The sequence below is a fragment of the Rhinopithecus roxellana genome, chromosome 14, assembly GCF_007565055.1.
Source record: "Rhinopithecus roxellana isolate Shanxi Qingling chromosome 14, ASM756505v1, whole genome shotgun sequence".
In the NCBI taxonomy this organism is placed as follows: domain Eukaryota; kingdom Metazoa; phylum Chordata; class Mammalia; order Primates; family Cercopithecidae; genus Rhinopithecus; species Rhinopithecus roxellana.
The window spans coordinates 76,363,653-76,384,325 of record NC_044562.1 but is presented as its reverse complement, the minus strand read 5'-3'; the positions used below and the strand labels follow the sequence as shown (position 1 = coordinate 76,384,325).

Below are 20,673 nucleotides of genomic sequence, written 5' to 3'. Positions count from 1 at the left end.
TCAGCCTCCCAGGTTCATGCCATTCTCCTGCCTCAGCCTCCCAAGTAGCTGGGACTACAGGCGTCCGCCACCACGCCTGGCTAATTTTTTTGTATTTTTAGTACAGACGGGGTTTCACCCTATTAGCCAGGATGGTCTCGATCTCCTGACCTCATGATCCGCCCACCTTGGCCTCCCAAAGTGCTGGGATTACAGGCGTGAGCCACTGCGCCCGGCCCAGTGGTGTGATCTTGGCTCACTGCAACCTCTGCCTCCGAGTTCAAGAGATTATCCCACCTCAGCCTCCCAAGTAGCTGGGGTTATAGGGGCACACCACCATAACTGGCTAATTTTTTTGTATTTTTAGTAAAGACAGGGTTTCACCATGTTGCCCAGGCTGGTCTTGAACTCCTGGCATCAAGTGATCCTCCTGCCTTGGCCTCACAAAGTACTGGGATTACAGGCATGAGCCACCATGCCTGGCCACCACAGAATTCCTTTATTTTTTTTAGACAGAGTCTCACTGTGTCACCCAGGGTGGAATGCAGTGGCATGATCTTGGCTCACTACAGCCTCTGCCTCCCAGATTCAAGCAATTCTCCTGCCTCAGCCTCCCAAGTAGCTGAGATTACAGGTGCATGCCACCACGCTCAGCTAATTTTCGTATTTTTGCTAGAGACAGGGTTTCACCATGTTGGCGATGCTGGGTTTTTTGTTTTTTGTTTTTTGTTTTTTTGAGACGGAATCTTGCTATGTCGCCTGGGCTGCAGTGCAGTGGCCTGATCTCGGCTCACTGCAACCTCCGCCTCCTGGGTTCAAACAATTCTCCTGCCTCAGCCTCCCAAGTAGCTAGGATTACAGGCATACACCACCATGCCTGGCTAATTTTTTTGTATTTTTAGTAGAGACGGGGTTTCACCATATTGGCCAGGCTGGTCTCAAACTCTTGATCTTGTGATCCGCTTGCCTCAGCCTCCCAAAGTGCTGGGATTACAGGCATGAGCCACTGCACCCAGCCCAGCCAGGCTGGTCTTGAACTCCTGACCTCAGGTGATCCTCCTACCTCAGCCTCCCAAAGTGCTGGGATTACAGGCGTGAGCCACTGCACCTGGCCACCACAGAATTTCATATTATTCCATGTCTATAGCTTTGCTTCCAGTGAGAAAGGGTACATTTTTCATAACTACACTTCCATCTCCTGGCTCCTTAAAATAATAACAGAGGTTGTGCCTAACCCACCCCAATTTATTCTCTCCTTCAGGGAAAAACAGCCTATTTCAGGGGCAGAAATGGAACACATTTTTATTTGCTATATGTATTAACGGTCAAACATAGTACTACATTTAAAGGAATCTCTGCTTTCTGAGGTTTCTTCAGTAAGAGGGTGAGGATGTGTCCATGGAAAAACTTACTTTGAAGAGTGTCCATCCCTAGGCAAACACCAAATTTGGAACACAATGTTGATTTTAATAGAGAACTCAGAACATATAACATGTTTCATACTCATTTTATTAGTAAATAGACAACAGTTTGTTGTGGATTTTTTGTTTGTTTTTGTTTTTTTTTGGAGACAGAGTTGCACTCTTTCACCCAGGCTGGAGTGCAGTGGCACAATCTCAGCTCACTGCAACCTCCGGCTTCCGGCTGCAAGCTACTTTCCTGCCTCAGCCTCCCACGTAGCTGGGATTACAGGCACCCACCACCACGCCTGGCTAATTTTTGTATTTTTGGTAGAGACGGGGTTTCACCATGTTGGCCAGGCTGGTCTCAAACTCCTGACCTTGTGATCTGCCCACCTTGGCCTCCCAAAGTGCTGGGATTACAGGCGTGAGCCACCGCACCTGGCCCCTTTAAAAAAAAAAAAAAGATTAAATCTTTAGTAAGGCAACAGGCCTTTTTTTAAAATTTGAGACAGGGTTTCACTCTGGTCCCCCAGGCTAGAGTGTAATGGCACAATCTCAACTCATTGCAACCTCTACTTTCCAGGCTCAAGCTATCCTCCTGCCTCAGCCTCCCGAGTAGCTGGGACTACAGGCATGCGCCACCACGCCCGGCTAATTTTTGTGTTTTTAGTAGAGATGGGGTTTCACTATGTCACCCGTGCTGATCTGGAACTCTTGGGCTCAAGTAGTCTGCCCACCTTGGCCTCCCAAACTGCTGGGATTACAGACATGAGCCACCGCACCCGGCCTTTTTTTTAACTTGGATTTTCAATGCACGGCAGCTACTGACAACACAATGTAATATAACTGCTTATCTAGGTTACCTGAATCTAATAGTACTGAACAGGATCTCCAGTACACTTGTGGATAATGGTGAGACCAAGGCAAACTTACACTGTAGCTAGCACACACCAGTCATGCAATGGCCTCTACAAGGCTCATGCCACCTGGCAGTAACAGATATACAAGCCATTAAGTAATTATCCACAGCATGCATTAGAAGTTTTATTAAAGAAACATCAAAGAGGAAACAATTAACTAATATTTTATTCACTCTTAAAAAAACTCCAGAACCCTTTCCTGAGCTTTCACATTCTGAAACGGATTTCCAAGGCCTCAATCTAAGGCTTCTCCCCAGAGCAGAGGTATCTTTAACAACAAAAAACCTCATATAAGCACTCAAGTAAATGTTCAATATTACTACTTATATAAATACTTGCAAAGATGCACAGTTTAAGTATATAATTTGATGAGTATAAAATCATATCTAAAAAAAGCATAAATGAGAATATACAGGAAGTACAGAGATAACATTATCATCATAGTCTAGAAGAGATGCTGATGGCATAACAGGTTTTCTCCCCTTCCTTACACCTTGCATCTAATATTGTCTTCCAACTTTCTCTCATGTGCATAAGAGAAAACTATAAATAGCTCCAAACTAGAAAACAGAAGGCCATTTGGTGGAAAAGGATTTAACTCTATTTAGAATTGATCTAAAATTTCCATTTACCTAAACATGTGCCTATAAATACATAAGCACAATTCATTTTATTAAGTGGGTACAAACATGAAAACTGACCTTCACCCCAGATCCAAAATCCTATAAAAATAAACTCCAAGTTAATTATTTCCTTATGTAGAAATTCTGTAGTCTTGAATATGGCTTGAAATAAGCAGTCCCTAGAAATCTTGTTAAATGGCATTTAACAAGATTTCAATATTTTTCTTCTTAAAAATATGAAAGGAAACTTTCTTTTATTATTTCTCTTATTCTACTTAAGAAAATTTGTCTCAAAGTGGATCCTTAAAACTAGGAAGGCAGGGACAGACGGTAAAATGGTCAAAGTCCTTAGGAAATAGGTGAGCACCATCAAGAGAGCCAACCAGCTAGCCAGGGAACCCAGAACAGAAACAGGGTACAGCTTAAAAAAATTTTTTTTTAATTTTTAGAGACTGGGTATCACTATGTTGTGCAAGCTGGCCTCAAACTCTGGGCTCAAGAGATCCTCCCATTTCAGTCTCCCAAGGAGCTGAAATCACTCCTTTGGGAGCTGAGACTACAGGTACGCACCACCGTACCTGGCTTCATCTTTTTCTTATTCCATAATAATATTCCTGTCTCTAGATTATGGAGGAAAAGAATGAAAGCAAGATTCTTGAGGGCTGATATGTTCTTCAGTTTATACCCGGTACTATAAAAACTAAAACTGATTTGTGTTTAATCCTAATTATATTTCTAAAAATTCTAACTCATAAATAATAGTCTGAAAGAAAAACAGAAGACCTATAACAAGCTAAAGTTGGCTGGGCACAGTGGCTCACATCTGTAATTTCAGCACTTTGGGAGACCGAGGTGGGTAGATCACCTGAGGTCAGGAGTTTGAGACTGGCCAGCCTGACCAACATGGGTGAAGCCCCATCTCTACTAAAAATACAAAAATTAGCCAGGCATGGTGACGGGCACCTGTAATCCCAGGTACTTGGGAAGCTGAAGCAGGAGAATCGCTTAAACCCAGGAGGCAGAGGTTGTAGTGAGCCAAGATAGCGCCACTGCATTCCAGCCTGGGTAACAGAGTGAGGCTCCACCTCCAAAAAAAAAAAAAAAAAACTAACTAAAGTTGAGATCTAATAACTACAAGCTTTCATTTACATTAAATAAGGCATATATAAACTTAGCTACTTCCTACACTCATTTTAATCTGTTTATCAACAATGGCATGTGTCTTTATTATTAAGTTGGTCTTGACAGTCTGTTGGATGAAGTGACTTGAGTTACTAATTTTATAATAATAGAAATTAGGAAAAGTAATTAAATGGAGGAGACACAAAGAACCATGATATTAAGGTAGAGGGACAAAAATTAGAATTTGATTGTGAGATCTAATTCTTAATGCACACAGGATATAAGCACAGGGCACTCTCACTAACTCAGATATCTGAATCAAGTTATTTTCCAAGCATTTCTGCATCACATTTGTGAGATATGTGAGCATGTGTGATACCTACTGAAAATAGAAAACGCAGCATTACTAGTAGTACATGGTTAATGCTGAATGAGATGATGGAGGTTTTGTGTCTTTAACCACAGAACCTAGGTGTTTCTGAGGAAAGTCAACATTCTTCAGGAGGCAAGATGGCTGAAGCTTGCTCCAAAGGAGGAGGATGCCAAGATTTATATGCAAAAATCTAAATAACTCTGCATAGCGGGCCAGGCGCGGTAGCTCAGGACTGTAATCTCAGCACTTTGGTAGGCCGAGACAGGCGGATCATGAGGTCAAGAGTTCGAGACTAGCCTGGCCCACATGGTAAAACCCCGTCTCTACTAAGAATACAAAAATTAGCTGGGCATGGTGACACATGCCTGTAATCCCAGCCACTTGGGAGGCTGAGGCAGGAGAGTCACTTGAACCCGAGAGGCAGAGGTTGCAGTGAGCCAAGTTCATGCCACTGCAATCCAGCCTGGGCGACAGAGCAAGACTCCGTCTCAAAACAAACAAACAAACAAACAAACAAAAACAAAACAAAACAAAAACTCTGCATAGCATTTTCTTGGAAAGTCTTCTCATACAGAAGATAGTTGAGTCAATGGGCAGAAGGAAGAAGAAAACAATCAATGCCAAGCTAGAAAATGTGTCCACCAAAATTACAGTCAAGGCACTACTGGTCCTTCTGATTGAATAAGTGTTTAGTGCCACAGCTCAGGGAAAGTCTGATTTTTCAAGGGTATTTCTACAAATATCCATGCCAATTCACACTATAAAAGGGGGCTTAAGTTCAATTTTGCAAGATGAAAAATTTCTGAAGATCTCTTTCACAACAATGTGAATATACTTAATACTACTAAACTGTACATTTTAAATGGTTAAGACAGTAAATTTTATCTTACGTGTTTTTTGCCACAACAAAAACAATTCAAATATTTTTAAAAGGTGGGGACAGTACTCAAGGTCCTTGAACTACTACCTGGTTTTTATTTAAAAAATTGTTCCAAGAAAAATTAGCCAATACTTTTACTAAACATATACTAATTTCTGTAAAAAAGTGTCTTTAATATATAGTTACAAATAAAAATCCTAGTGTATACACCTGTGAAACATCAACAGTGTGTTAGATTATGCGTCTACTAGAGGATTTAAATAAATTTCTACATCCAAGTCAGATGGCAATTTTAATATTCTAGCCTCTTTCCTAAAACTGAAATCTAAAATTCAGGTTCAGAGAACACTAATTTTGCCTTGATATACTCCTTCAGTTCCATTCTTGGTGTTACAATGACATAGCAGCAATTTTCCAAGGATGCTACAAGAGAAGCTCTAAACTCCCTATCTAAAAATCACTTAAAGAATGAGAAAATTGTTTCAAGTTGTTCAAAATCTACCTCGTGAGGAATTTTGCCCAGGCTGGCCCAGGACAAGAAAATCTTACACCATTTATTTTAGGAATGTGAAAGTGTCAGTGACTCAATGAGCTAAAGCAACAGCATTCCTACACTTTCTCATCTTTGGCAACAGTTTAATGCTTTGAAAAAATAAAGCCATCTTTATCTGCATAAATCCTTTTAGGAAACTCAATTGTGGATCAGGTCCTAAATAAGCAGTAATCTATGTTTAGTTACTAGATTTAGCAATTGAAGACTGGACCAGCATCATTAACTTATCACTTATAATCTTCTTTTTCCCTTACCAAATGTCACCTCTCCATTTCCACTCTTGTCAAACAACTGGAAAGCCACTATGAACATGGAATCTGGAGCACATAAAACAGATTCAAATGCCAAAAACTCTTGATAGGAGATCAACCTGGAATAAAATATAAAATGTCATTGGCTGGTGAAGAAAGGGAAAGCATCAGGCATTTAATCTGCCTTTACTATATGAACTGTAGCTCAGGGTAACCAATTAATTGATAAAGGGTAGTTTCTTTTTATAGAGGTACGTCAGATAAGGAAGGGAGAATTAGAATATTACACTTTTGTAAGTCCCTAGCAAATTAATGAAACTGGGCAATAATCAATAGCTCCTAACATCATGAAAAGAGAGAGAACCAGGCAAAATATAATTAAACCTGAATCTGATCAAGTCTCTGGATCAGTTTCTCAACCTCAGTACTGTTGACATTTTAAGTTAGATAATTCTTTGCTGTGCAGGTTTCCTGTGCTTTGTAGCACGTTTAGCAGCAACCCTGGCCTCTATCCACTAGAGGCCAATAGCATCCCCAAGTTGTGACCAGTGTGACCAGCAAAAATGTCTCCAGACATTGCCAAATATCCCCTGGAGAGCAAAATCACCCCTGCTGAGAGCCACTGCTCTACAACTAGTCACTGATTTACAGAAAATACAACGAACAAAGGAACATATTCACCACCACCACATAAATGCAGACTGTAGGAAATGACAGAAGAAACATTCCATAGTTGCTGAAAAATAACTTTTAATGAAGCTATGAAGAGGATTCTTCTTTTTTTAAGGGGCCATGCTAATCTCTGTATCATTCCAATTTTATTATATGTGCTGCTGAGGCACAGGGAATCTCAATCTTAAAAGACCTAACAGATATAACAATGAATCACAATACACATCCTTATTTGGATTCCAATTTAAACAAAGTAAAAAAAAAAAAAAAAAGTTTTTAAATTTAATTTATAAGACAATTTGGGAAATGGAAATACCAACATAATGCAAATGCTTGATGATATTAAGAAATCAATGTTTTTAGGAGGTTTTTTTGGTTGTTGTTAAGCATTCTTATGTTTTAGAGAAGACACAGTGAGACATTTGCAAATGAAATACGTCATCTAGAATTTACTTCAAAATAATCGAGAGGATGGAGAAGAGATTGAGATATAAAAAAACAAATAATTATTTGGGTAATGATTAAAAGCAGGTGAACTTACATTATTCTCTGTGTTATACATGTTTGAAATATTACTAATAAAAATTTTGGCCAGGCACAGAAGCTCACATCTGTAATCCCAGCACTTTGGGAGGATGAGGCAGGAGGACTGCTTGAGTACAGGAGTTTAAAACCAACCTGGGCAACATAGGGAGACTCCGTCTCTACAAAAAGTAAAAATAAAAAATTAGCTGGGCATGGTGGCACACACCTGTAATCCCAACAATTCAGGAGGCTGAGGTGGAAGGATTGCTTGAGCCCAGGAAGTAGAGGCTGTAATAAGCCAAGATCATGCCACTGTACTCCAGCCTGGGTGACAGATCAGACTCTGTCTCAGCAAATAAATTAATTAAACTAAAATAAAACGTTTAGAGGTAGGGCACAGTGGCTCACGCCTGTAATCCCAGCACTTTGGGAGGCCGAGGCGGGCAGATCACTTGAGCTCAGGAGTTCAAGAGCAGCCTAGGCAATATGGTGAAACCCCATCTCTACAAAAAATACAAAAATTAGCCAGCCGTGGTGGTGTGCACCTGTAGTGCCAACTACTTGGAGGCTGAAGTGGGAGGGCAGTTTAAGCCCAGGAGGCAGAGGTTGCAGTGAGCTGAGATCATGCCACTGTACTCTAGCCTGGGTAACAGAGCCAGACCCTGTTTCAAAAAAATTTTAATTTTTTAAAAATAAAAATGTTAAAAGGAAAAATGAAAACAAAAACGGTGGGAGCCAGGTGCAATGTCCTGCACCTGTAGTTCCAGCTACTCAGAAGGATGAGGCATAAGGATCACTTGAGCCCAGGAGTTCAAGGCTGTAGCATGCAATGCTGGTGCCTGTGAATAGCCATTGCGCTCCAGCCTGGGTAACAGAGTGAGACCCATTTCAAAACAAAACAAAACTTAACAAAAAGTGGGAGAAACTCATATGTTGGGTTTCTAGAACTTAACGTGTCCTATCATACTCAAGGTTATAAAATTAACCAGTGGTCAAAACTACACAGAAATTGCCTTCAGTGACCTTACAGAGCCAGCATATGCTAGATCTTTCACAGCAAGCTTGCTACAAAGATTCCATACCATCTTGCTGCTCATTAGTAGTGACTGTCCAAGTAACAGCATTATAAAAATGTGTCTCATATGCACACAGATCTGCATACTGGTCTTCAATGAAGTATTTTCCTATGAAACTCATCTTTCCTTGATTGTCCAGTGTTAATTATTCTATATATTTCAAAATGTGTTAATTGACACAAGGATTTTCTATAGTATATCTTTCATGTGATTTCTGTTTGAGGAAGAAAAAAACAGACTGGCCAATAATTTTTAAAATAAAAAATAGGCTGATTATGGGTTTTCTTTAAAAAGGCATAACATATTGGTTTTTACAAAATAGCATCAAGACATAAAAAATACACCTACCCTGAAACACAGAATATGTAGCTTTAAAACAAATTTCATGCTCAGTAGTAAAACCAATATAAAAATATAAAACCTTATAAATATAAAACCTTCTCATAAATATAAAACCTTCTATATTTATGAGAAGAGGCCAAAAACTTCTTCCTTAACTAGCAAAGGTCACAAACTATTAGCTGGCAGACTGAATTTGGTCCAAAGATGTGTTTTCTTTGGCATGAAAAGTACTATTTTTTAGTTGCATTAGTTGACATTAAGAAATCACAAGATTTCCCATATATACTCAATTTTTTCTGGTTTATTTTGATAAACTGCAAGTGTAAACAACACTAGGTTTCTGGTCCCAAGTAGCACCAGCCCCTTGAAGACAAGCAGTCTTTTTCCTTCAGAAAAGCAACCAAACAGGGCTCATCAGTCATATATCTACAGACCACACTGTCCTTGTGGATTTGAGACTCCTGTCACATAGGTTTCTTTTTTTTTTTTTTTTTTTTTTTTTTTTTTGAGACGGAGTCTTGCTCTGCCGCCCAGGCTGGAGTGCAGTGGCCGGCTCTCAGCTCACTGCAAGCTCCGCCTCCCGGGTTCACGCCATTCTCCTGTCTCAGCCTCCCGAGTAGCTGGGACTACAGGCGCCCGCCTCGTCGCCCGGCTAGTTTTTTGTATTTATAGGTTTCCAATTAAGTAGCCCTTTGTTTAAAATAGAAAGTCTATGGAATTTACTAAATTATCTACATTTTGTCTGCCAGCATATTCAAAAGGCAAATCATATATTCACGCAACTTTTGAGCCAGAAGGACCCTTAGAAAGGCAAACCTTAAATGATCTTCCTCAAAGACATTTAGCAAATCAGTGAGGCTACCTGAAGACTCCTAACTCCTGCCTTCAATTTGGTATTCTTCCATTACTGTATTATCTCCTAACCCTCTCCCAATTTTAAAATTATAATTGAAAACCAGAAAGGGTATCTGGCATTAGTAAGCAGACCATTATTGTAAGAAGCTATTGGGGTAATACTCAGCCATCCCTCAAAACTCAGTTACTGGCCGGGCGCGGTGGCTCAAGCCTGTAATCCCAGCACTATGGGAGGCCGAGACGGGTGGATCACGAGGTCAGGATATCGAGACCATCCTGGCTAACACCGTGAAACCCCGTCTCTACTAAAAAACACAAAAAACTAGCCGGGCGAGGTGGCGGGCGCCTGTAGTCCCAGCTACTCGGGAGGCTGAGGCAGGAGAATGGCGTAAACCCGGGAGGCGGAGCTTGCAGTGAGCTGAGATCCAGCCACTGCACTCCAGCCTGGGCGATAGAGCGAGACTCCGTCTCAAAAAAATAAAAAAAAAAAAACACTCAGTTACCTTCAGATATATTCAGATCTGTATCACATGAGATATATATTCCGATGTATCATGAAAATACACAAACGCACCAACAACTTAAAAATTAGTCAAAAATCAGCCTGTTATGGTGACACATGCCTGTAGTCCTAGTTACTCAGGCGGCTAAGGCAAGAGGATCACTTGGGCCGACAAGTTCAAGGCTGCAATGAGCTGTGATTGTGCCACTGCACTTCAGCCTGGGTGACAGAGTGAGACTCTATCTCTAAAAAATAAATAAATAAAAAATAAAGCAACTGAGTACATTATTCAGCCTTAAAAAGGAATGAAATTCTGACATATGCTACAACATAGATGTGCCTTGAAAACATTATGCTAAGTGAAACAAGGCAGACACAAAAGGACAAATATTGCATTATTCCACATATGTGAGGTAGCTAAAATAGCAGCAATAAGAAGTGGAGTACTGGTTATCAGAGGCTGGTTGGAGTGGAAGGAAAGAGAATGAGAAGTCATTATGTAATGGGTATGGGGTTTCAGTATGGAATGATAAAAACGTTCTGCAAATGGATATGATAATTTTTTTTTTTTTTTTTTTGAGATGGAGTTTTGCTCTTGTTGCCCAAGCTGGAGTGCAATGGCACGATCTTGGCTCACTGCAACCTCCGCCTCCGCCTCCTGGGTTCAGGCGATTCTCCTGCCTCAGCCTCCCCAGTAGCTGGGATTACAGGTGCGTGCCACCACACCCAGCTAATTTTTGTATTTTTAGTAGAAACGGGGTTTCACCATATTAACCATGGCAGATTTTGAACTCCTAACCTCGGGTGATCCGCCCACCCCGGCCTCCCAAAGTCCTGGGATTACAGCCATGAGCTACTGCGCCTGGCCTTGGATACGATAATAGTTGCATAACAATGTGAATGTACTTAAAGCCACTGAACTGTCCACTTAGAAATTATTAAAATGGTAAATGTTACGTATATTTTTTTTTTTGTTTGTTTTTTTTTTTTTTTTTTTTGTTTTTTTTTTTTTTTTTTTTTTTTTTTTTTTTTTGAGACGGAGTCTCGCTCTGTCGCCCAGGCTGGAGTGCAGTGGCCGGATCTCAGCTCACTGCAAGCTCCGCCTCCCGGGTTTACGCCATTCTCCTGCCTCAGCCTCCCAAGTAGCTGGGACTACAGGCACCCGCCAACTCGCCCGGCTAGTTTTTTTGTATTTTTTAGTAGAGACGGGGTTTCGCCGTGTTAGCCAGGATGGTCTCGATCTCCTGACCTCGCGATCCACCCGTCTCGGCCTCCCAAAGTGCTGGGATTACAGGCTTGAGCCACCGCGCCCGGCATGTTACGTATATTTTAACACGATTAAAAAAAATCACTTGAGGTTACCTAGGTGTGTACATTTGTCAAAGCTCAGCAAATACACCTTTGAGATTCACATTTTCTTACTGTGTGTGAGTCTTACATTTAAAGAAAAACACTCAAAAGCTGGGCATGGTGACTCACACCTGTAATCCCAGCACTTTGGGAGGCTGAGGCGGGTGATCACTTGAGGTCAGGAGACCAACCTGGCCAACATGGTGAAACCCCGTCTCTACTAAAAATACAAAGAAAAATTAGCCTGGCATAGTGGCGCATGCCTGTAATCCCAGCCATTTGGGTGGCTGAGGTACGAGAATTGCTTGAACCCGGGAGGCGGAGGTTTCAGGGAGCCGAGATCGTACCACTACACTCCAGCCTGGGTGACAGAGACACACTCTGTCTCAAAACAAACAACAACAACAAAAAACCCTCAAAACATATATTAAACACTAGTAAATAATGTGCATGCTAAAATATTTAAGAACTGTATCAATGTCTGCACTTTACTCTGAAATGTATAAAAAAATAAGATGGACTGATGAAGGACAGAGGGATGGATGGATATATGAAAAAGCAAGAATAGTTAGATGTTAATAGTAGAATCTGGCCAGCTGCAGTGGCTCATGCCTGTAATCCCAGCACTTCGGAAGGTCAAGGGAGGAGGACTGCTTAAGCCCAAAACTTCAAGACCAGCCTAAGCAACATAGAAAGACCCTATCTCTACAAAAAATACCAAAATAAATAAAAATTAGCTGTGCATGAGGCAGGCACCTGTGGTCCCAACTATTTGGGAGGCTGAGGTAGGAGGATCATTTGAGCTCAGGAGGTCAAGGCTGCAGTAAGCCATGATCACGCCACTGCATTCCAGCCTGAGCAACAGAGTGGGACCCTGTCTCAAAAATAATAATAATAATAATAATAACTAATAATAAAATAATAATAAATATAATCTATGTGGTAGTCTAGGTGGTAGATATATGGGTATTCACTATAAAATTCTTTCAACTTTCTTGAATGCTTGAAAATTTTCATAATAAAATGTTGGGAGGAATGAGAGAAAAACTGGCCACTTGACAGTCTCTCTGATACTCTCCTCTATTTTAAGCCCACAGTCATTATATACTTACTGCATTACAATGCAACAATATTTTTCTGAAAACAAGAAAGTCTGCAATGCTTAAAGCAAGCATGTTTCAGAATTTTATTTATTTAATTAATTAATTAATTTATTTATTTATTTTAAGAAACAAGGTCTCAATCTGTCTCCCAGCTCGAGAGCAATGGCGCAATCAGAGCTCACTGGAACCTGGAACTCCTGGGTTCAAGTGATCCTCCTGTTTCAGCCTTCTGAGTAGCTGGGACTACAGACAAGCACTATGATGCTCAGGTTAATTTTTAAATGTTTTTGTATAGATGGGGTTTTGCTATGTTACCCAGGTTAGTTTTGAACTCCTAGCCCCAGGAGATCCTCCTGCCTTGGCCTCCCAAAGTGCTGGGATCATAGGCGTAAACCACCAGGCCTGGCTCCAGAATATTTTTAAGGCTCCTTTTCCCTTTATCCTGCCATGAATTCCTTTATTGCTAGAAGAGCCCAATCAAGATTTTAATAGAACATATGCAAACCACAAGCTACTAACTGTTGAGTGAAGAAACTACTGATTAGTTCACACTCTATTCGTTTTTCTTGTAATGGGGATAAGGAGGTACTTTCACTTTTTACCATATTACCCCATTGTCTGACATTTTAGAAAGAACATGTATTCTTTTTATAACTTTGAAAAATATATTTTCTGAATTTGGTGTGTTTTTTTAAAATTTTCTACGAAGCCCCTTTTCAATTTAGTAAATAGGAACTAATAAAATGACAAAATATTAATATGTTAATTTTACAATTTTTAAAACAATCAAGATTTCTGCATAAAAAGTTTCTCTATATGCCTGTGTAACATAAAGGAAAACACTTGGGGGAAAAACTAGTAGAAAAGAAAACTAGTTTTCTACATCACAGGAGAACAGAACCTCCAGATAAAATTCTGACTAGGACTAAATATAGAAACTATGGTTCTACAAGTTACAATTTCAAGCAAGCAACTGTCTAAATATTTTAGATTAGATCACACAATTACACTCTCTGAGATCTGTATTAAATGCATAAAATCATTTTGCTTTTCATTATATACCAGAGCTTCAAAATTTAAGCCACAATCCCACAAATAATACTTGGCTACCGGCTTTTACTTTTAGACAACTGATTGTGCTATTTATAATATATAATGCTGTATTGTATGTTACACGGCTTTCTACAGCAAGCACCCATATCCAAACATTCCTACTTATTTTACTATCTAGTGGGGGAAAGGAGATGTGGAACAAGAGAGAAGGAACAGTTAACATCCTAGAAAACATGGGGGAAGGATTGCAGAGCACAAAAGAGCATGTTTCAACCACTCCTAGACCAGCTTTTCTCACACACTCAACCAAATCACTTGAACTTGTCTATACTAGTTCCACTTATTCAGACTTGGTCTTGAGTGGTTATAAGCAATATTATATGTTGCCATTTCACGTAACATATCTATAGGACTCATCATCAAAAAACTACCATAGAACCAAGGAACACATTTTGGGGCAGGAAACAATGTACCAAGTAAGCTATTCTAGTATTTCATCACTGCCCTGGGTTAAGGGGTACAAAACAGAAGGAGGGAGAAAAGAGAATATCTTTTTTCTTTTTTGTTAAGACAGAGTCACATTTTGTCCCTCAGGCTGGAGTGCAGTGACTCAGTTATAGCTCACAGCAGCCACAAACACTTGGGCTCAATCAATCCTCCTGCCTCATTCTCCCAAGTAGCTAAGGCTACAGGCACACACCACCATACTTGGCTAATTTTTTTCTTTAATTTTGTAGAGATGGGGTTTCACCATGTTGTCCAAGCTGGTCTCAAACTCCTGGCCTCAAGCGATCCTCCCACATCAGCCTCCCAAAGTGCTGAGATTACAGGTGTGAGCAACTGCACTCAGCAGAGAATATCTTTTTAAAAAGATGATTATAAGAAGAAAAATGGGCTGGGTGCAGTGGCTCATGCCTGTAATCGCAGCTCTTTGGGAGGTCGAGGCAGACGGATCACAAGGTCAGTAGTTCGAGACAAGCCTGGCCAAATGGTGAAACCTCGTCTCTACTAAAAATACAAAAATTAGCCAGGCATGGTGGCATGCACCTATAATCCCAGCAACTTGGGAGGCTGAGGCAGGAGAATCACTTGAACCCAGAAGGCAGAGGTTGCAGTGAGCTGAGATCACACCACTGCACTCCAGCCCGGGTGTTAGAGTGAGACTCCGTCTCCGACAAAAGAAAGAGAGAGAAAAGAAAAGAAAATGTCCTACTTTAACAATGCAACTCAACCTAGGAGAACCATATGAAGCCTCAAAGAAGATACACTACTGAGACAGAATAGAGCAGACAGTCACAAAAGGAAACATCTGAAAATATATGGATATTCTGAAATCAGGTCTTAGACCAGATTAATAATAATAAATACTCTGATAATTTCTAAAAGAGCTAAATATATGTTACCTTTATTAATTTTGAAGAAGGAATTCTGATAGGTATAATTAATTTTCATATGCTTTATTGTCTAATCACTGTTGAAAGATCCTATGATTGAATGATCCACAGTGATTTATCAGCTGATATATTTTGAGTAGAACTAAAATGTATACAAGTTCCCCAATACCTGCCATTTATAAATGATATAAAATCTTTCCAAAACAAACATTTATTGAACACATAGTAAATTTCACACACTGTGCAAGGTTCTATGGGACAATAAAACTGAATACATTACTAATCCTGAACTCAAAGAACTTAGACACCAATCTTTCTACTTTAACTATTACAATAGCCACCTAAATTGATTCTATTGCATATGAGTCTTGTCCCATTCCAACCTACCATTTCTAAAATCTGTTTACATCTGTGGCAATGGAAATAATTTTTAGACTACTTACTGCCTAGTTTTCAAAGGTTGTCACATAAGCACCTCAACAGGAAGGAGAAAGAGCCTAGGCCCTGGAGGCCTGGAGATGTAGATCGAAACTGCCATAACAAGCCAAAATTTTCTTTATCTAATTCATGCAAGTATTACATTCACTCCATAATACAGCCATATATGATTTTAATACAAATAATGATTGCTTTTCTCCCCTTAGTTGAGTAAACTGACACTCTAGCAAGATGCCCCTTGTTATTTCTGTGTTTTCGCACACCCACACGCTAGCAGGCCAAAAATACCTGCAGGACAGAGTCAAAAGCCTTCAGCCACTCCAACTACATTTCCCCCAGCAACAAGGCAATGCCACGCCACAGCCACATCAAAGTACTTGCAACACAACTCTCCTCCATTGCCATTCACTAATGCGCACACACACGTGCCCCTTAATGTTTCATGCCATTCCTGTTCCCTTTCCTGGAATTCTTGTCCCTACTTATCCAACTACTAACAAGCTTGTACTCATCCTGCCAGATTTCACTCAAGTATCACCTCTTCTGTGATGCTGTCCTGACCACACAAAACAGTTAACCATGCTTTCTTGGGTTACCTCTACACCTCTCATATAGCTATGACAGCACCTCATTTGTTTAGTCATTTTCTTTCTCACTAAGCTAGTACCTTCTTTTGAAGGCCAGAAGCCTCATTTAATTTATGTTTGTATTTGTAAGGCCCAACAGTGCCTGACAAACAATGGCTATTCAATTAATGTTTGCCAAATAAACAGAGAGATAAATGACTAAATATCACTCCCTAAACTCTCCCCTAATTTATTTTTCATCATAGTACTTATAGCCTTCTAACAAACCATAATTCACTTATTATCGTTTTGTGGCTTTTTCACTGATATATTAATAATCCCAGCACGAAGAACAGTACCTGAGGCATAGTAGGCACTCAATATCTATTGAATGAATGAAAGAAATATACTTGGTTATTTGGAACTCATTCTGCTCAGATTATTCAACATAAAATGTGGCTTTTCCCGTGAAATATTTTTTCAAAAAAAAGAATTGTCTGTATCCTTGATAATCACAGTAAATAACACCATTTTTATAAACTTTGAATAAAATACATAGTTTAATTATACAACTAATATATATCATTTTTTAAAGGCTGGGCATGGTAGCTCACACCTCTAATCCCAGCAGTTTGGGAGGCCAGGGCAGGCAGATCACTTGAGGTCAGGAGTTCGAGATCAGTCTGGCCAACACGGTGAAACCCTGTCTCTCCTAAAAATACAAAAATCAGCCAGGTGTGGCGGCGCATGCCTGTAATCCCAGCTACTTGGGGTCTGAGGCAGGAGAATCACTTGAACCCAGGAGGTGGAGGTTGCAGTGAGCTGAGATCACGCCACTGTACTCCAGCCGGGGCAACAGAACAAGGCTCCATCTCAAAAAAAAAAAAAAAAAAACTATATATATATATTTCTTTAATGTAGACCAAAACAAAACAAAACATAGATCTCCAGTTAGTGTGGTTTAAAAATTATTGGCTCACAATTTGACCTATAAAGAATACTTACTTGCCTGGTATCTTCATTCTTTTCAACATAAAGCTTCCCATTATTTTTCCAAAAAAATTTTTTTGAATACATTTTTCGTAATGATTTCTGTATCCCAAAAGTATAATAATAATATATTTATTTTAAATACATATTTTCTAATTACTAATGAGTAAACTGGTAATTACTAATTACATGTTTACTAATATTAAAATTCTAGATACTCACAGGTAAGGCTGTGGGTTTTTTTAATTTTTATTTTTTTTTTATTTTTGAGATGGAGTTTTGCTCTTGTCGCCCAGGCTGAAGTACAATAGCTCAGTCTCAGCTCACCACAATCTCCACCTCCCAGGTTCAAGCGATTCTCCTCCCTCAGCCTCCTGAGTAGTTGGGATCACAGGCATGGGCCACCATGCCCGGCTAATTTTGTATTTTAGTAGAGATAGGGTTTCTCCATGTTGGTCAGGTTGGTCTCGAACTCCCGACCTCAGCTGATCCGCCTGCCTCGGCCTCCTAAAGTGCTGGGATTACAGGCGTGAGCCACTGTGCCCGGCCAGTTTTTTAAATTTTTAACAATATATTCCAGAACATTAGTTTTCAGAAAATGCATGAAGATACTTACCCATCCTTGGTTTGATCAGCTACTCCTGCCAAGAGCTGCACGATCTTTGGGTTACTATTTGGGTCATTATACAGTCCAAGATAGTGCTGAACAAAGTCTTCTGGAGTCATGTAATGCTCTCCATCAACCTCAGTACTGGCATACTAAAAAAACAAATAAATAACGTATACTGAAAAATTATCCAATATCATTTTATATCCAATAGATGTTTTGTGAAAAGGTAAATTAAAGGCCAGTATTAAAATCAAAATAAAGATAATAAATGCAGAATTTTTATCTGGATACTGAAAAATCAAATATTCAGAGTCTGATTTTAAAACATTTTATAGTACTAACATATGCACAACATGTATGAACCTTGAAAACTTTATGATAAGTGAAAGAAGCCAGACACTAAAGGCCATGTATTATGTGACACTATTGACGTGGCATGTCCACAATAGGTAAGACCATAGAATCAGAAAGCAGAATATTGGTTGCCAGGAGCTGAAAGGAGAGGGGGAATGGGCGTTAACTGCTTATTAGATATCAGATTTCTCTTTGGGGATGATGAAAATGTTCTGGAATTAGATAGTGGTAACATCATACAACATTGTAAATATACTTTAAAAAAAAAACACTGAATTGTATACTTTAAAATGGTTAAAATGGTGAATTTTATGTTATGTGAATTTTATCTCAATTAAAAACACATATATTGGTGAGATAAAAGATAAGAAAAGACTAAGAAAAGTGAAAGGACAGCCAGGACCTGAAAGTGACTCCCAGAGGCTCCCCGTCTACAAGAGCACCAGGGAGACATGTAACCTGCCAAACCTTCGAAGTGAAATGAATGAAAAAGGAATAACAAACAAGACCTTTCATCATACCAAGTTCCAGCAGCTGGAAATAGGAAATAAATTAAAATATTCTTTGACATCAGTAATCTTTACTTCAATAATTTTTTAAATAAAGTAATAATAATACTTGCATCAAAGAAACTCATTAAAGTGCTTTATATACTATGGGATAACCAAACATGAACAACCAAAGCTCTTCTCCTTGAGTTGCATCAGATTGATCATTACTTCAGTCAATCAACAAAGCAGTAAGATCAGAACTGAAGAATACAAGGGCTCACAAAATGTCAAGCACGAAAAATTAAAACTAACATCTACACCAGGGCCTGGCCCATCATTGTTATATTGCAGAACATCCAAATGAAGTGAAAATTCCACAAGTTTTCAGAGAGAAAAACCAGGTCACATATAAAGAATCATGAATCAAGGGCATCATGCTTCTCAACAGCCCTGCTTTTTTTCCCTCAGCACCTCTTTCTAACATACTTTATATTTTACTTATGTTTATTGTCTATCTCCCAATTAGAATGTGTCACAAGGGAAAGAATCTTTGTCTAATTTGTTTGCTGATACATCCCAAACACCAAGAATGATGCCTGGCTTATAGTAGGCACTCAGTAAATATTTGGCAAATGAATGAATTGGTAATAGGTACACAAATAACTAGGCAAATCAAAAGTTTGGTAATTTTTAACTATGAGAAATTATTTTTATTGTACAAAAATAGAAAATATCATAATCTATGACTTGGCTCAAAATAAACAGTATTTATAGTCATAATAATACAGATATCAAATGTTAATTTAATAAAAATTATAAATAGGACAGGTGCAGTGGCTCACACCTGTAATCCCAGCACTTGGGGAGGCCAAGGCGGATGACTGCTTGAGCCCAGGAGTTCAAGACCAGCCTGGACAACATGGCAAAACTCCTTCTCTACAAAAATACACAAATTAGCTGGGCATGATGTCATGTGCCTGTAGTCCTAACTACTCAGGAGGCTGAGGTGGGAGGATTGGTTGAGCCTGGGAGGTGGAGGTTGCAGTGAGCAGAGATCATGCCACTGTACTCCAGCCTGGGCAACAGAGCAAGACCCTGTCTTGAAAGAAAAAATTATAAATATACTGAGAGGAATGTGAGAGGAAGTAGTATAAGGAAGCTAGGACCTCAGCTACTGTAACAGAAAGTCAAAAATGTCTAGACATATCAATATAGAAATGTGAAAGGTAATACCAAAAGAAATAGCTAAGAGAGTTACAAGTGGTTGCTTCTGGGAAACAAGATGGGGAAGAAGAATCAGGGCAAATGATTGTTGGTTTGCTTTCTGGTCAAGTATTGCAAGTGTCTCCCTTTGTGGATCTGACTAAACAAAGCCACCTGTTCTTTCAATAAGAAAAGAGTTAGCCCAGGCACAGTGGCTCACACCTGTAATTCCAGTACTTTAGAAGGCCAAGGCAGGAAGATCCCTTGAGCTCAGGAGTTCCAGCCTGGGCAACACGGAGAGACCAGGTCTCTACAAAAAATTCAAAAAGTAGCTGGGCATGGTGGTGCACACCTGTAGTCCCAGCTATGCAGGATTCTGAGGAGGGAGGATCACTGGAACTTGGGAGGTCGAAACTACAGTGAGCCATGATTGTGCCACCACACTCCAGTCTGAGTGACAGAGCAAGACCCTGTCCAAAAGAATGAAAAACAAACAAAAAACGCCACAGAGACTACCACCACAAGTGCTGTATCAGCCTGCATAAGAAGTAGCCCAGTGGCCAGATGCAGTGGTTCATGCCTGTAATCCCAACACTTTGGGAGGCCAAGGCGGCCAGATCACTTGAAGTCAAGAGTTTGAGACCAGCCTGAACAACATGGTGAAATGCCATCTCTACTAAAAATACAAAAATTAGCCAAGCGTGGTGGCCTGTGCCTTTAGTCCCATCTACTCAGGAGACTGAGAGGAATGGGAGAATCACTTAATTTGTATTTTTAGTAGAGACTGGTTTTACCATGTTAGGCCAGGATGGTCTCGATCTTCTGACCTCGTCATCCACCTGCCTCGGCCTCCCAAAGTGCCGGGATTACAGGTGTCAGCCACCGTGCCGGGCCCTCACCTGTATCTTTGTAATAGCCACTTCTTAGTCTCCCTGTCCCAAGTTAGTTCCTCTCTCCTCCACTCACCTTTCATGTTGCCATCAGGGATAGCACAGATCAGATTATGTCTCTCCTTTCTTCTAAAACTTTTAGTATTGTTCCATGG

The 20,673-nt window shown here is 39.8% G+C and overlaps 1 protein-coding gene and 1 pseudogene across 4 annotated transcripts in view; both read right to left on the bottom strand.

Moving 5' to 3' along the window:
* Window positions 1–20,673, bottom strand: part of SLC25A12 (solute carrier family 25 member 12) — a 112,533-nt gene that overhangs the window by 67,068 nt on the left and 24,792 nt on the right. For all 4 annotated transcript variants that reach the window (XM_010377595.2, XM_030916589.1, XM_030916591.1 and 1 more), the window contains 2 exons: window positions 17,587–17,729; window positions 6,108–6,223 (listed from right to left, as the gene is read on the bottom strand). In XM_010377595.2, coding sequence (XP_010375897.1) covers window positions 6,108–6,223; window positions 17,587–17,729 — 259 coding nt within the window. The remainder of the gene's footprint in view (window positions 1–6,107; window positions 6,224–17,586; window positions 17,730–20,673) is intronic.
* On the bottom strand, window positions 6,847–6,946 carry LOC115893339 (annotated as a pseudogene).